This window comes from Drosophila teissieri, chromosome 3R (assembly GCF_016746235.2).
Source record: "Drosophila teissieri strain GT53w chromosome 3R, Prin_Dtei_1.1, whole genome shotgun sequence".
Taxonomy (NCBI): Eukaryota; Metazoa; Arthropoda; class Insecta; order Diptera; family Drosophilidae; genus Drosophila; species Drosophila teissieri.
This window is the reverse complement of record NC_053032.1, coordinates 5243250-5259289: the sequence shown is the minus strand read 5'-3', so window position 1 is coordinate 5259289 and position 16040 is coordinate 5243250. Positions and strand designations below refer to the sequence as shown.

Here is a 16040-nt window from a genome sequence, read left to right as displayed (position 1 = left end):
ACCGCCACCGACTGCTGGGCAAATACTACGTGGGCTATTTACACGGGCATCGCGCATACGCCACGTAAACATTTACATACCGCTGGGTGGCGGGATTGATGGTTGATTGGATATGGATGAGATAGCCTGGGATAGCATGGGATGGTGTCGGATGGTGTGGGATGGTGTGGGATGGTGTGGGATGGCGTGGAACCGTATGGGGTAGCTCCACATGCCTGGGGTGGGGCTTCTTTGTTGTGGGACCGCGATTGAGATTAATTGATTTACGGCTGCCAGCAGTTCGCTCATATCTTTCCAGAAATTAATCAGCAGAGGTTACAATTGACGTTATACGATTGCGAAATTGATGCTGTCGTAAAAATATTATGGATGCGGTGAACGGACTGCTCTATGGCATAATAAAACTGAGCAATCTGCTGCAGCCTTATCCCCCTTGATATTTATAATAATCCGAATTGCGTACTTGTGCCCCAGAATCATGGCACTTCCTCTCAAATTTGCATAGCGAGAAAGGTGGCATGCGCTTGAGTTCATAATTTTCGCCTGGCACTGGCGTTCCTCTGCAAACAATGCTGTGGGCTTTTTTCCTTTTGGCCATCTAATTGGTTTGTGGCCGTGCAGAGTTCTTGGCCGGAGTTTTCCCAGTGAATGGCACCTTGTGCTCCGGGGAATAGGTACGGCCATGGCCATTCTAGAGCCAGCAACATCCACGGGTAGCCGAAATGCGGAAGGATGCAAAATAGGAGGGACTTTAAAGAGAAGAAATTAAACATATATGTTTTAGCATATCCTTACTATTCAGAATTAAATATTCACAAAATGTATGTCATCACTGTGTAGCTTGGTTAAAAATGTCCAAGGTTCCCAGGCCACCGATTCCAGATTAGGACATAGTTTATGCATCGTGTACAAATATTTGTATACACACTCATTACACGATTTTCTGCTACAGCGGCACACACTTAAACTTTTCAAATAATTTGTAATAAAAAAAGCAGAAAGTGTTGCGGCCTGTGTAATAAATGCCTTCAGGTGCTTAGAGGGCTGCGTGTGTTGTCTGCCGCGTTGTTTTGGTTGTTGTCAGTTGGTTGTTGCTTTGCCGATGCCATGTTGTTTATGACAGGATTCCGTTGCCACGGGGCAAACAAGGAGCAGGGTGCCGGTGCCACCCACATCGCACACTTGGCGCAGTTTTCAAAAGTTGCTACCAAAACTTTTTCCCTGAGTGGGAATTTGGAGGGGGGTAGGGCGCATACTTGCCATTCCTTGTGTATGTCATAAAATTTCAAGTTCAATCGTTTCTAGCCAAAAACGCAAAACGAGTTTATTTTGAATAAGTCATGAGTAACGTGGGGGAGTACTCCACCTTTGAGCTGTGGCAAAACTTACGGCTTGGCAAGGTGGCATTGTGTTCGAGGCTTCTAAAATTGCTATCTGTGGCTTAGAGCTTAAAATCTCAGAAACAATCTCTCAAGCCAAATAAATGATACTATATATATTAAATTATAAGCAAGGGAACTAGTTGTGGCTTGTTATATTTAAGCATTTATGAAACTGATATCCTACCACCACTTGTATTATTTCTATTTAAGTCAATTAATTTAATTTTTTTATTATGAGCAAGGCAGTAACATAATACCCTTGTCTAAGAATAAATTCCAGGATACAGAGATTCAATTTAGCACCCACCCATACCTGGGAAAAAAACGAACGCCAGCTGGTTTACTTAAATTGAAAATCTGAACTGTCAATTCGCCCAGCATTTGCGCATTCCTCTGGCCTGTCAACAAAATGTTTGCAATATAAATACTTGATGTAGACAGAGCACCATCGGACAATTGCAGCTGCTCATTATTTTGCATTTTCCCCGACCCCAATCTGCTCCATCCAGTTCCATTCTAAATTCGATCTCCTAATCGTGTCGCCAACAGATGCGCCAGTCTGCAGCAGCAGCTCCATCACCGTGATTGGAGCTTCCTTGGAGGAGGCCGTGCCCATCCCGTGCCGCGTCAACTCAGATCCTCCCGAAATCGACTTCGAATGGACCTTCTCCACCAGTGGCGAGCACTTCGAGGTGCCCTCGGGCCACTACGCCACCATCCAGGACCCCACCATGACCACCACCAGCGATGTCAGGCGCACTGTCGTCGAGTCCAACGAGACGCACTTCGAGAGCTACGGTAAGTCCATACACTGAGGGAAAATTAATTTGAATTTTCTACTTATGAAATAGGCTGCTACCGTTGGTTACAACCATAATACAACTAAAACGATTAACACTGATAACGTTTACCAATATTGCAATAAGTTGTAAACAATGTTTTAGTCTATTGAGTTATTGGGTACCTGATTGAAAGTACATCTAACGTTCTAATGGTATAACCTTAGTATTGAAAACGTATAATGCGAAAAAAGGGTAAACAAAGTTTGGAAGTACCTCTTGAAGTTTTCAAATGTCTTAAATTAGGAAGAGGAAAAACTTGCTTGAGAAGCACAAGTTAATTTTGAGGAAAGCCTATCTATTAACGGTCCTTAATATACAGTATACAGTTTCTCTATACTCTAGTTTCTGCCATTAGATAAATGTTAAGAGCAGCCTTGGGTGAAAGTGCAATAGAGAGGCATGTGCATGTGCTTGCGCTTGAGCGGGCTTTAGAAATTAGCATTTCGCAGAGGCCTAAGTGCGGCCAGAGGTGGCAGACACCTGTATATCTGAACAATAGGGGCTGTGCTGTCGCTATGGGCTGCAGATACTTTTATCAATATCATGCACATACTCGCACCGCATGGTCGCAAATTGGATTATCTTCTGCCGGCCCAGTTGGCTTGACTGAGCTGCTTGGGCAAGCAGAACTTATTTCATTTAACTTTGCCGAAAAGGCCAATTTAATAAAAGCCCAACCCGAATTGCAATTTGCACCTGTATTCTGTTTCCTATTTGCTTACAGTGGAAACCGTCAGCGAGCTGATCTACACGCCCAAAGGCGAACGGGACTACGGAACATTGGCCTGTTACGGCCGAAATGCCATCGGAAAGCAGTCGGATCCGTGTGTGTTCCAGGTGGTGCCAGCAGGTGAGTTCTACCGCCTTCTAGGCGCCACATTCGATACTCTTCGTTGTAGCTAAAACCATCTGCAGTCATTTAACAAGTACTAAGATATGAAATCAATACCGAATAATGAGAAAAGAAATAAAATAGAAAAACAAAGGCATAACTTTCGGAGAGCTGAATATACATATATCGTCCCATCAGTATCCTTGTTAGATAGTTGTCTAAAGAGGCCAAATTTAAATTGGCATTAAGCTAGGAAAACGATCCATTTACCGTAGTTAGTACCACTGTATTTTTAAATCGCATGTATTCCCTGCAACATAATACGTACGTTGCGAATGTTGTTTGGCATTGATTGGTTTCGCTTACTCGATCCTTGTAGCCAAGCCGGGAGCACTGCGAAACTGTACACTCCGGCCGTATGTGGTGACCTCCGCCTCGCTGAACTCATCGAATCAGACGACAATGCATGCCAATCAGATGCTGCCCACACAATACGGCAGACACGAGTCGAATTACCCGCACATGGAGTACGTACGTGAGCGCCATAACAGCAGTGGCAGCAACAATGGCAGTGCTCCTGGAACTGCCCGGAACAATGTGGCCAATAAAAATATGAGGGGCAGGACCCCCAGTGCCGGCCAGGCCAAATCCAATAATAAGCAGCTCAGTCAGCAGCAACTACAGCGCCTCAAGAAGCGGACATCATTCACACCGTCGCAGACACTGGCGGCCATCGAGCGGCAGCGCCAGAGAAAGCAATCGCAGCAGCAACAGCAACAGCAACAGCAACTCCAGGCCACTGCTACCATGTCCGGTAGCGATAGCACACCTGATGGATCGCCGTCCAAGTCGTCGAAGCAGCGAATGCGGCGCGCCAGCCGAGTCCCGCAGAGACAGCAGCAACATCAGCAACACCAGCAACAGCAGCAACAGCAGCAACACCAGCTGCATGCAGCCACATCAATAACCAGCAGCCAGCGGAAGCAGGCAGAATCAAATTTATCAACGTCGCATCTAGGCAAAGGCAGCAGCAGCAACATCAACAGCAAGAGTAACAATGGCAAACAGCCAGCAAAGTATTTTAATAAGCGACAGAAAAACATGCACAAACAGAAGCAAAGGCAACAGCAAAAGCAAAAGCAAAAGCAACTGAAGGAAACAACAGACGAGCACAACAGCAATATAATCCATCATTATGCAACTTCGAGTTCGAGTTTGAGGCGAAGGAAGCGACTGGCAGCAAATGACATCTTGGCAACTGTGGCGGCGGCTTCCACATCGGCATCATTATCTTCCCCACCCTCCTCTTCGGCTGCATCATTGGCTGCCACTGCCACGGCGGCGGTGGAAATCGAGCAGGATGTTGCTGCTGTTGCTGCTGCGGCTGATGCCAGTGCCAGCAACAATAAGCGGTCTCGCAAGTCCCTAACCATCCTAGACAAACAGAAGCAGCAGCAGCAACAGTTGCTGCCCCCCAATGCTCCGCAAATAAGCAACCAGCCGGTAGCAGCAATTAGCGGCAACAATGTCAGGGAAAGAGCAGCGACATCGGCACAAGGTGCAGTTGCAGCGGAAGTCAAGGACAAGGCGTCGTCCTCCAAGCAGGACTCCACTGGCAATGACAACGACAATGATGGTGATGAGGACGACGACGATGATGACGAAGATGGAGTAGAGATGGATGCTGAAACAGAGACTAATGATGAGGAAGTGGACGAGGATGGAGGGGCTCATGATGACGACGCAGACCTGGATGAAGATGTTGCCCAGCTGGCCACCGACGCCGATTACTTGGCCGACGGTCCGGGCGATCTGGAGGACTACGAAACTGTGGGGGAGGGGGACGGGCGGCCGAAACATGTGCACATGCTGTCCCTGGAGGAGCAGCTGGATCTGGAGTCGCTGGAGGACAACGTCGAGGAGGAGGAGGCCGGCGATGACGACGGCGAGGTCGATGATATGTACAATGTTAGCGATGATGACTTTGTTGCCAGTGTGGCTCTCTCCACATCCGACACCACAGCCGCCACCCCGCTGCAACGGACAACAGAAGGACCTCACATTAGGGAGAAAACCACCCAAGCCACCGACTCCGCTGCTGATTGGCAGCTTCCTCATTTCGACTACTCACGCATGGAGTATAGTTTCAGCAACGGAGTAGTCACCCAGAGTTTGCTGGGTGGGTCGGGAACTGGGTCTGGACATGACGGCTTTGCCGGCGGCGGAACCATAAATTTCGACAACTACGACAACATCATCTACTCCACCATGGAACTCGAGTGCATGCCAGGATACGACGGCGGACTGCAGCAGCAGTTCTTTCTGGAGGCCTACGACTCCAAGACCAAGAAGCTCAGGCTCAACATGAGCAGCACCTACACGGATGTGCCCGTTTTTCGAATCGATCTATCAGGTGAGTCTGCTTCACTTTTAAACTATCCACCGGATTCGGGAGGTCTGATAGTTCCAAGTACTTTTATTAATTAGTAATGATAACATATACATATGTTACATGTTAAGTATGCTATCAATTCCAATAGCATATATATTCGACTATAGGCTGGGTTATTTTAAAAGCCGTTATCACCCGTTATTCAGTTAGTGGAAGTGCGAACGAGAAATTTCAACATTTTTGTGGCATATCGATCAAGATTGGGAAAAACAATAATAAAATAAAATAAATTAATAAAGTTTTTAAAAGTGTGGTATTGATAGTTTTGGGCGGTTTGTGGGCGTTAAAAAGGGCGTGGTCAAAGTCTTCTTGATATACCGATGGAAATTGGCAGGACAAATAATAAAACGAAAAAACATCAAACACTTTTCAGGTTAAGTACTTAACATACGTGATATTAGTTTGGATATAACAATACATTTGTGGTATCTTAAAACCTAGACTGTACTTTTTGGTCAAAATAATTAATATTCCATGACTAGCCGGGATATACACAAGTTCAAGGTTGCTCCTCGTTGCAAAATTATTTATAGCGGCAGGCTTAGAATGCAAAAGATCGTATACCTTTTTTTAATTCCTCTAATGTGTGGCTCACATATCAAACAAAATCTCCGCGAACATAACTTGTTTAAAATAGTCCGTTAAACGGGCAACTCAATTGCTCGGCCTTTAATGGTTCCGGGGAAATTCAATATTTCCGCAGATTCTCACTGCCCCAGAGCAATGTTTTATTACATGACGCTTATGTATTATTATATTTAAATGAGGTTGGCTTAGAAATTACGAGGCCAGGGTGTTGGTCGTACAATATTTACAGTGCTGTGCGAAAGCCGCAAACTAAGGACTTGGCTTTTATGCGGCCAGCAGCAACAAGGACCAGGGAACAAGGAGCTGGAAGCTGAAACGCAGCAACAGCAACAAACACTAAAACAAAAACAAATCAAAGTAACAAACTGAGCAAAAAGTTGGGCTGGCGAAATTGCGCGTTGGCTTCAAGACAAGGAGAAAATCCTGCGGCTCGGCGCGGAAAAGCAGCAGTGAAAGAAACTCTGTGGTTAAAGGTTCTAAATTTACATAGACACTCTTTTTGGAGGAATTTTTAATTCAATTAATATTGTAATTTTTAAAAGTTACTAAACTAAACCTTTTTTAAGATGACAGAAATATTTAGCCCTATTTATTTATATTTCCCATGAAAGATGGCTCTTGATGGTGAAATCGATTTTTGCTAGTGCAAACTGAAACTATGTTATCAACTAGCCAAGACATTCAAAAAAGTTTCACTTTGTAAATATAACTTTTAACTCATACAAATTTCAAATATTTATATGCTTATCCTTTAATTTGGAGATGCTTTTTTGCCGTGTAGCCAGCGAGCTAGCACTACGCAGATTAATTAGTTGAGGGTGCCAGGACCTCAGCTCAACCTCCCTCACCAATTCCTTGTGCCTGAGCCATTGCTGGCACATGCTGTTGCCTGTTTTGTTGTAATGAATTTTAGCTAGTCAGCAAAACTTTTATGCCAATGGCGTTTTGAGGTGGGGAATTGGATGAAATAGAATGCTGCCAGGGGGACAAGGAGGGGGCTGTTGGAGGACGACTGGGGGCGTGGCTGGTTGCCCCGAGGCAGGAGAAAACTCGAATCGAGCTGTTGAAAAAGCAAGATTTATCATGGGGGTTAACGGGGAACCGAAAATTATAATATTACATTTGATTCTGCGGGTATGAGGCGAGTTAATGAGCCACATTTCGGATTATTAAAGTTGGCAACTTGGCAACGGGCGAGATGGCCCGATCTGATCCCAGTTCCCTGCTCAGTGCTGCAGTGGCATCTTTTCCAGCCAGCTATTCCACACCATATCGATGACTCGGGGTTAAGGGGTTTTGGCGATATTTGCAAAGTCAAACGAAGCGTAAAGTCACGATTAGTTAGACAGGCGTGTTAACGACTCTTCCGAGGATTGGAGGAGGTTAATGGGCGAGATATGGGGTGCTGTTTTTGTTCCTGCGGCCTGCCAATGTATGCGTATTAGTCCTGCCACGCCACCCCCCCACCTCTGCCCAAACGCCCTTGTGCAGTAGTTGCCATTTTAATGAGCTGCTATCGGTGCAAGGAGAGCAAACAAAACTTTTGATGCGCGCATTAAGAAAAACCAGAAAAAAGAAAAAATAAAAAAGCTGAAAATCGGAAAATCAGAAAATCAGAAAACACCGCGGCAGGGTCAGGGGAAAAAACACACGCAGCTTGCCACCGGGAACTTTTCATTTTATGCGACCGAAGTTTCGCACCGCGACGTGCTAATTAAAAGCCTGTTTGCCTAATGAAGTTTGCACAGAGCACTACAAGTTTTAAATTAATGATCAACGATGACCTGACCATTTCGGCACTAAAATAAAACATAAAAATTAAGTACATATTATATTTGGAAACATTTTTTTTATGTTCGCCTAGAAGTGTGCATCTAGGCTACTTTAAAACTTCGTTAGTCTTATTAGGGCAGCGGTCTTGAGGTTTAAATAAAAGAAAAGGTAAAGAAAAGGTTAAAAATAATATAAGTAAAGGCTGTACATAAATAATAAAACTGTTGAATTATCGTTGGTGCATACTTTTAGACGGCTTTCATTTGTATTTCAATTTATTATTCTTTGAAAGCAAACCAATGAATTTCATCTTTAATTATCTATGGTTTATGCCCATCTTTTAGAGTTAAAACTGAGTTAATCACCTGCCGTTAATCATGGGACTAATTAATCTTCCCTTTCGTCCCCGCACAGATCTGATGCCCATGGACTACTATCCCGATGCCCATCCGGCCCTGCACCTGGTCGTCTACAGCGTCAATCAGAAGGGTCGCTCGGAGCCTATTGTCCTCGAGAATGTGCCCATCAATGAGGCGGACAAGCGCTCAGGTAGGAGTACAAAAAATGGAGTGGAAAACTACTATAAAGTTTTCCGGCGGCAGGAATGGCAAGGGGGGAGAAACTTTGGCTAGACCAGGACCGAAGCATTCATGGCTTTTTAAGCACCATTTCACCTTTAAAAAGTCATTCAAGTATTTGCATATTCCGCTTAACCGTTTTAGTTTCTTTCTTTCATTCATTTCTTTGTTGTGGTTGTTTTTGCTGGCGCTGTTAGTACAATTGCTCTTTTATTTAACGAGTTTTGTTTACGCTGGGGCGACACTGCAACTCCACTTTCCGCCACTCATCCCCTGAAACTCCCATTCCCATTCGGATCCCTTCATCCAACATCCCTGGCTAGCCGAAGTAGTGACACAAGATTTCTTATTCATGCTTTGTTATTCAACTATGACGCTAATTTTCTTTAAAAGTTTTTCCGCTCTCGCGACAATAGAGGTAAAAAGTGCGAAAATGCTTGTTCTCTGCGAATTTGTTGGGGAGAAATACCTGACGAGTGCTTATAAAAGCAGCACTTCACACATAGTTTACGATTTTATCTAATATGTTTAATACATAATTAGAAATTACAAACGGCAACATTTTGTAGGAACATTTTGGTGAGACCTCATGGCCATAACATAACACTCCAATATCCCCAACTATGATGCAAAATTTGAATGTTTGAATTTTGTAAAAACAATTGAATCTGATTACCAGATGACAAGACCAAAACTGAAATTCTCCCACCTAAGATTTCCATATTCCATATTCCAAATGCACAAACTAAGAAAATATATCGAGCTATCAGAACTGCAAATACTTACTGCCTAATGGGAGTTAAGCAATTTGCATTACTTTCTAGTGAACCACTTTAATTACCCACTACCTATGCCAGGCCAAATCCGATTTTGCTTTCAGAAGGATAAGGAGAAGGAGAAGCCTTCGTAATGGCATCACCGAAACGAAATTACATCGTTTGTTGTCCCATATTAAATCAGTCGAATTATGCAGCAGCATCCCAGTATTTATTGCATCAGCAATCCGAATGGCAACACTACCTGACCAGCATCATTATTAAACGCACCGCACGGAGAGTTATGTATTACTTATGCTTTGAGTACTGTCCGCACTTGGTCAGCCAATAATGTTTATCTGCACAATTGCATATTTGAACGCCATGGACAACAAATCCACTCAATCATCTCCTAATGCGCTCCAGACACAGAGCCATGGAGTCCTTCGAGAAAGAGGCTCCATTATCCGGAGTGTGAGATGGATCGAGTGCTGGATAACTTATCCGGCGTATTATATCACAGCTCGATTACCAGACACCAGTTACCAGTTACTAGCTACGAGTTGGGATATTCTTGAAGATGGCCCTGTGTGGGCGACTTAATTTGCGAGCATGCAATCCACCTACACCTGCCTGCCGGGTGTCAATATTTGCACCTTGGTAAATCTAAAAGCTTTTCTGCCAACAGACGAATAAAATCAGTCAGGTGAGCAGAGGAGGTGTATGGTGTATAGGATGTGCGGCAGAAACATTTTACAATGGCAACACTTGATGCCACATTAATGTAAATATAATCAATTTCATGTTTTAGCCAAAAAAGCGATGGCAACGTAAAACCCCAACAGAGAAAAGAAATATCTTGTTATGCTAAACTGACACACAGAGATTCCCCAGGAGTTACATTATTCCACGAGCATACACCACCGTGCACTAAGAGAAAATTGGAGCAAATACACAGCACGAGTTTCCAAAGCAAAGAAAATAGTTAAAAATATATATAGATAAATACTTCAATATTCAGTGCTTGCTGAGCATACTGTTTATATTTTCCCAAGCGAGTTCTTGACTGCGTTTTTTTCAGTGCACACACATCCACTCTGCGGTCGCAACGTAACAAGGTATCAAAAGCGGCAAAGAAAAGCGAGCAGACACCGGAGCTATAGCTTCTGATACAGAGCCTCGTTGAGCTCGGGCCCAAAGCCCAGGCGCACGAAATATAAACGATTACTGTACGACAAGGAAAAATACATTAAACATGTCTTATCTGAATACAATATCCCAAAAGACAACAGTGCAGAAAGTGAAGTAAAGTAAAATAAAATTATATGTTACGCGAATCGAAGGCGGGCGGTAGGGAAATGTGACCGCCATTGCAATAGATGACAGCCAGCTCCTCCAACTTCTTTTTTATTTTTTACCATGTACCACTGTCTGCCTCGTTTTCTTGAATGGAGCGCCAGACGCAGACACCGTTTTCTTTATTTATGCTTACTTTGTGTAAACGCATTCCTGCCCTGAAACCCACATGGGCACGTTGGCTTACACTGGCAGAAATAGCAGTACTATGTGGCAATAAGAAAAGCGCAGATTCCGAGGATAGATATAACATTTTATTGGTGAACAATACTACATGCCAGAACTGCATTGGATACAGCCTTACATTAATAGAAACATCATTTGAATCCTAAGCATTCCCTCAGTATATTAGTCATAAATTTTCCATTTTGTAAAAGTAATCATGTAAAATGTAAGTAAGTCCAATAGAAATTCAAAGCATTTATCCCTATTAAGCACTTCGGTTCGAAGTTTTCTCGCAGTGCTCTCGGTATTCCCAATACATTTTAACCAATCCACTTTTTCATCATCTCATCGAATCATTTATATCTCAAACGGGAGCATTAAATCGAATTAAGCTTATGAGCAGAGGCAGCCGGAAGGAGAACAGCCAGGTCCTGCCTGCACTCATCCAAATGAAGCCCATGCAAACAATTGGCTTATGAGCGGCACGCAGGACTTGCTCTTGCTCTGCCCCAGCTCTTCTCCTGGTGGTTGGGATACATGGATAGTTTGCTGCCGTGGTCCGGAGCCACTGAGCTCCTGCTTGCCACACGGAGTGACTCGCCCGACGGCTCCTGGTTGCCTGCTCGGTTGTCTGGCTTATCCGCTTAAGTCGGGGCATGTGCATAGAGGAGGGCCTCTCCAGTGGCTGGCTGGCACACCGTTCCAGGTGGTATTATTGGTAAATATTTGCACAAGTGTGAAAATTTCATTACGCCAGTGTGCTTATATTTAAATTAAATTTCTTTTTCTTCTGGCATCTCATCTCGACTTGTGGGCCGAGATGTCGGTTTGGTTCGGTTTGTGCCCTGTTTCTGTTTCTGTTTCAAGTGCCCTCTTCCTGGTTGCCAAATATACATTTTATTTGGCAAGCGATTGCTCGGTTCGGTTCGGTTTTGTTCCTTTATGCCCTTTGTGTTGGGCTGCCTGATGCGATTGGGGATTTGTCGCCGGCGGAGCGGGCGGACAATAAGGGTGCGGATGTATCTGAGTGTGTATGTGCCCAACTGGATAATTTGAAAATGTTCCCGCCCACATGCAAAGGTGTGCCGGTTAGTGCCAATTCTTCACATTCAGCCATAAATGAGAATTGTGAATTACGTATCCGCCATGTGGTGTCGTTTGGCTGAGCATCAAACGGAATGATGAATTTATAATGAATTATTCCCACTCCGGCATGACATTGAATAAATGAATAAATTTGGCATTTAATTCAATTCACTCGCTCGCCAATATGCGCATCGATTCATAAATCATTTAAACGCTACATGAGCATAACGAAATTAAATAACCATTTATTTATCTGCTCGGATGAGCGTTAAGAAATTAATAGAGCACCAGCTTTCTAATTCCTATTTGTGTAGCGTAATGTCAAATGTGTGCGTGCCTAATTTCGAATTTGGTTAAACCGTCGGGATTGGGGATTCGGGCCATGCAAATAGGTTCCACGATTGAAGACTTGTCCCCAAATCATGATTTGTTTGCCGTCTGCAATTGCAAGGCATTTAGCCTGGTCTAATTAAAATTAAAAATGCTTTAAGTCAGCTTGATAGCTTGTTAGTTTTTTGTCGAGTGCTACGCAAATAAAGCACTTGTAACTCATTCCATGGTATACCGCACTATGAAATCTGAATTCGGCATACTATCTCACAAGCAAACGACTCTTTAGGAGAAGCTTTGAATTATCAATAATTGTTATTCGATTAACCCATATTTTTCATCTGTCAATCCGCTCAAAGCTTATGAAAGATAATTAAATTAAAATACCAATACACAGTAACACAAGTCTCAATTAAGATTTTTTCAATATTTGCTGCACACACAAGGATTTTTCAATTGGTTAAATATCTTAATCTGCGATTAAAATACATTGTTTCACGTCACCAAGTTACCGACATGCTGGATGTTTTGAATGAAATTTTATAATTCGCTCAATGTCCTGCGTTGAATTCATTTTTATTACCCCCCAATATTGCATGCGAAATAAAACGCGTGTCTGAAATGCTTTCAGCCGAGTAAAACTCGATAAACTATACCAATCGAAATAGCAAAAACTCTCGGCTCTCGCATTTTGAACGCGGAGTATGGCGTATGGCGGAGCACACAACTACGAGCATATATTTGTACTTTTCCCAAAAGTCATGTGCCAGCAATTACAACCCACCTAAAATTGGACGTAAGCGGCGGTGGGTGGTTAGTGGGTGGGTAGTGGGTGGGTGGGTGTACGTGGGTGATGGAGGAGCTGTGTGGGTGGTCGTGAGGAGTGGGTGACAGTTGGAGTGGTAGTGTGTGTTTTGCACGGATGTATTCGCTGGGAAGCAGCCATGCATAAATGAGCAATTTCGCCAGCGGCGCAGTTTCGTCAACATTTGGCACAGCAACATTCGGCAGTCAAAGAATATTTATTGATTTGCAATTTTAGCGTTTGGCTGACAACAAGACCAGGTTTATAAATTAGCAACAGTCTGCACCATCCATCCATTACCATCCCATTACAGCCTGTGGTTAGCATGTCGTTTGGTTATAACAGTAGGTACTGCGTATAAACCGACTTTTATAAAGATTTTTAACTGCTTTATCCTATTCCAGTGCCAGTGCTATAAATTCACATTTTATAACATCCGTATATGCATAATTACCAAAAAATAAATTGAACATAGCAAAAGTTGTGGTATCAAATTATTCGATAAGACATAAAGTCTTTTATCTAAAACTTGACAAAAAAGGTATAATTTTAAAGAAAAAAACATTTATAAAACATTTTATAGCCTAAATATTTGATGAAATATCCAAATCATTGTTTTCAGTTTCAGTTGCTAACAAATTCAAGTCCTCTTTGAGTTTGATTTTTAGATTTCCTCAAAGTATGACGTAGTTTACTTAACATCCACTGTACTTCCGCTTCCTGATTCCTGCTGTTCGGTCTGATGTTTGCCTATTGAATTTCTGCGTTGCATATCCGCAGGCGCACAATTTGTTGAATGTCGAATATAAACAGTGTACAAAGGTGGGCATCGCATTGCTCAGGCTGCGTATCCGCATTGTGTGCGGCCTTGTAATGCATATTCAATTACGAGCCCCCGAATCGTTCGAACATCCAGCAGGCAAGCGGATTTTAATTGAAATGCTTAGCGCTGACGTTAAAGCCATCGCAATCGCAAATACAACAAACTAAGCGAGCGATTGGCTGAAGAACCGCTGCCTGTGGCAGCCACTTGACATGCGACGTGCGTTTTATGGGCGCAAACACGAGAGGCGGGGCGCTATTGGCCGATATGGGTTATGGATATGGGGGATATGGCTGGCTCGGCTGGAAAAGAGCTGGGCAAGCAGCAGTCAAGTGGCCCACGCCGCATCCAGTTTATTGGACCCTCGCCGACCAATGGCTATTTATCGAGTTCAGTCAGACAAAGAAATGGCATACAGCTTTCATCATCAGAAACTGGGGAAATAACGTGCATACTCGTACTTTTTATTTCTCAAATTGTATTTAAAGTGCCGCATTCCCAATATATGTATATATAATATATTTGAACTTTGAAATGAATGGAAAAGTAGTAGTGCCTGAAAAAATATATGTATTTTAGAATTAAATAAAAGGAAATAGGAATAAAAAAAAATAAATAGGTAAACAGGACAGCACTAGTAAAACAAGAGGGAATGCTATAGTCGAGTTCTCCGACTTTCTGAGACGCGTTACTCAACTTTTTGGCGGGTTGTGGGCGTGGCGTACAAGACTAACAAAAATGGGAAAAAATATAAAAAGATTTTTTAAAAGTGTGGGCGTGGCAGTTTTTGGCGGTTTGTGGGCGTTAGAGTCTATGTCACTAGAATCTGGATGCTAAGTCTGCACTTTCTAGCTTTTATAGTTCCTGAGATCTCGACGTTCATACGGACAGACGGATGGAAAAACGAACATGGCCAAATCGACTCGGCTATTGATCCTAATCAAGAATATATATACTTTATATGGTCGGAAACGCTTCCTTCTGCCTGTTACATACTTTTCAACGAATCTAGTATACCCTTTTACAGTACGAGTAATGGCTATAATTAAAAAATGTTTCAATAGTCACAGTTTTTTTTAGTGTGTCCGTGTGGGCGTTTTAACGGGGCGTGGTGGAAGTTTTATTGTTATATCGATAGAAATTGGCAAAACAAATAATAAAACGGAAAATAAGCCACAACATTTTTCAAAAGTGTGGACGTCGCAGTTTTTAGCGGCTTGTGAGCGTTCTTTTTTTTTGTGTACTTTATGACTTTACTTTAAATAGCTTATGTTAAAGCTAAGGCTTAATACAATTTAAAAAAATCTTAATACAATTTCCAAATCTGGGCGTGTTTGTCTTGGGTGCGTTAGGGTGGGTGTGGCAAAAAGTTTTTTGGCGTATATATAGAAATTTACTAGATATGTATATACAAAAATAAAAAAAATATCAAATTTTTCAAAAGTGGCGTATCAGTTTTGGACGCTTTGTGGGTGTTGGAGTGAGCGTGGCAAAACGCTAACAAAAAAATGAAAAATACCAAAAGGTTTTCTAAAAGTGTTTGTAACAAGCCAGATGCCACTTGCCACTTGAACAGCCTAACAACGGTTTTTTAAATATTTTAAATTACTTTGTGAACATTATATCATTCCCTCTTTGCGGAGTTGTCTTTGGGGCCGAAGCTTTGCACAAAGTGGGCGGTTGTACTGGATCCTGCGCTTAGCGCGTCCGGCTTCGTCTTTTTCTCCTGCTTTTCTACATTGGGCGTCTGTCCTTTGACCTTGCCGGCACGGGCCAGCGGACCGTGCACCTTAGCTCCCAGCATGGGAATGTTGAGGTCCAGCTTAAAGGGTTCAGGCCGGTCACGGGGTTGTCGTTGGCCAGAGTGGAGCCGTCGATGCTGAATTCCTAGGCGTTAAACCCATGGATCTTGGCCAGTTGGTTCTTGACTCCGGCAATAGGGGCCTCCTGGGAAACCTCCTGGTTTCCCATCGAGGCGGTCTCTAGTCCACGGACGAAGAGCTGATTCCTGCAGAATGTTGATTCCTGAGCCGAATCGATCCGTTCGTCTGTCTGTCCGTATGAACGTCGGATCTCAAGAACTATTCAAGCTGGAGAGTTGAGAATAAGCGTAAAGTTTCCAGAGACATAGGCGCATCCCAAATTTGACCCATGTTGCCACGCCACTCTAACGCCCACAAACCCTCAGAAACTTGAAATTTCTCCTTCGCACTTCCTCTAGCTGAGTAACGGGTATCATACAGTCGGGGAACTCGACAATAGCAATCTCTCTT

General features: G+C 43.2%; 1 protein-coding gene and 1 pseudogene across 2 annotated transcripts in view; one reads left to right on the top strand and one right to left on the bottom strand.

Annotated features, from left to right (window-relative positions):
• The window catches only part of LOC122620578, a 77052-nt gene that overhangs the window by 58608 nt on the left and 2404 nt on the right, over nucleotides 1–16040 (top strand). The window contains exons 11-14 of one of the 2 annotated variants that reach the window (XM_043798108.1): nucleotides 1932–2084; nucleotides 2949–3074; nucleotides 5218–5469; nucleotides 8284–8418. In XM_043798108.1, the coding sequence (XP_043654043.1) occupies nucleotides 1932–2084; nucleotides 2949–3074; nucleotides 5218–5469; nucleotides 8284–8418 (666 nt within the window). Of the gene's footprint in view, nucleotides 1–1931; nucleotides 2181–2948; nucleotides 3075–3435; nucleotides 5470–8283; nucleotides 8419–16040 lie in introns of both variants that reach the window. The other variant, XM_043798107.1, reaches the window with a different exon arrangement.
• LOC122621887 lies at nucleotides 15392–15920 on the bottom strand (annotated as a pseudogene).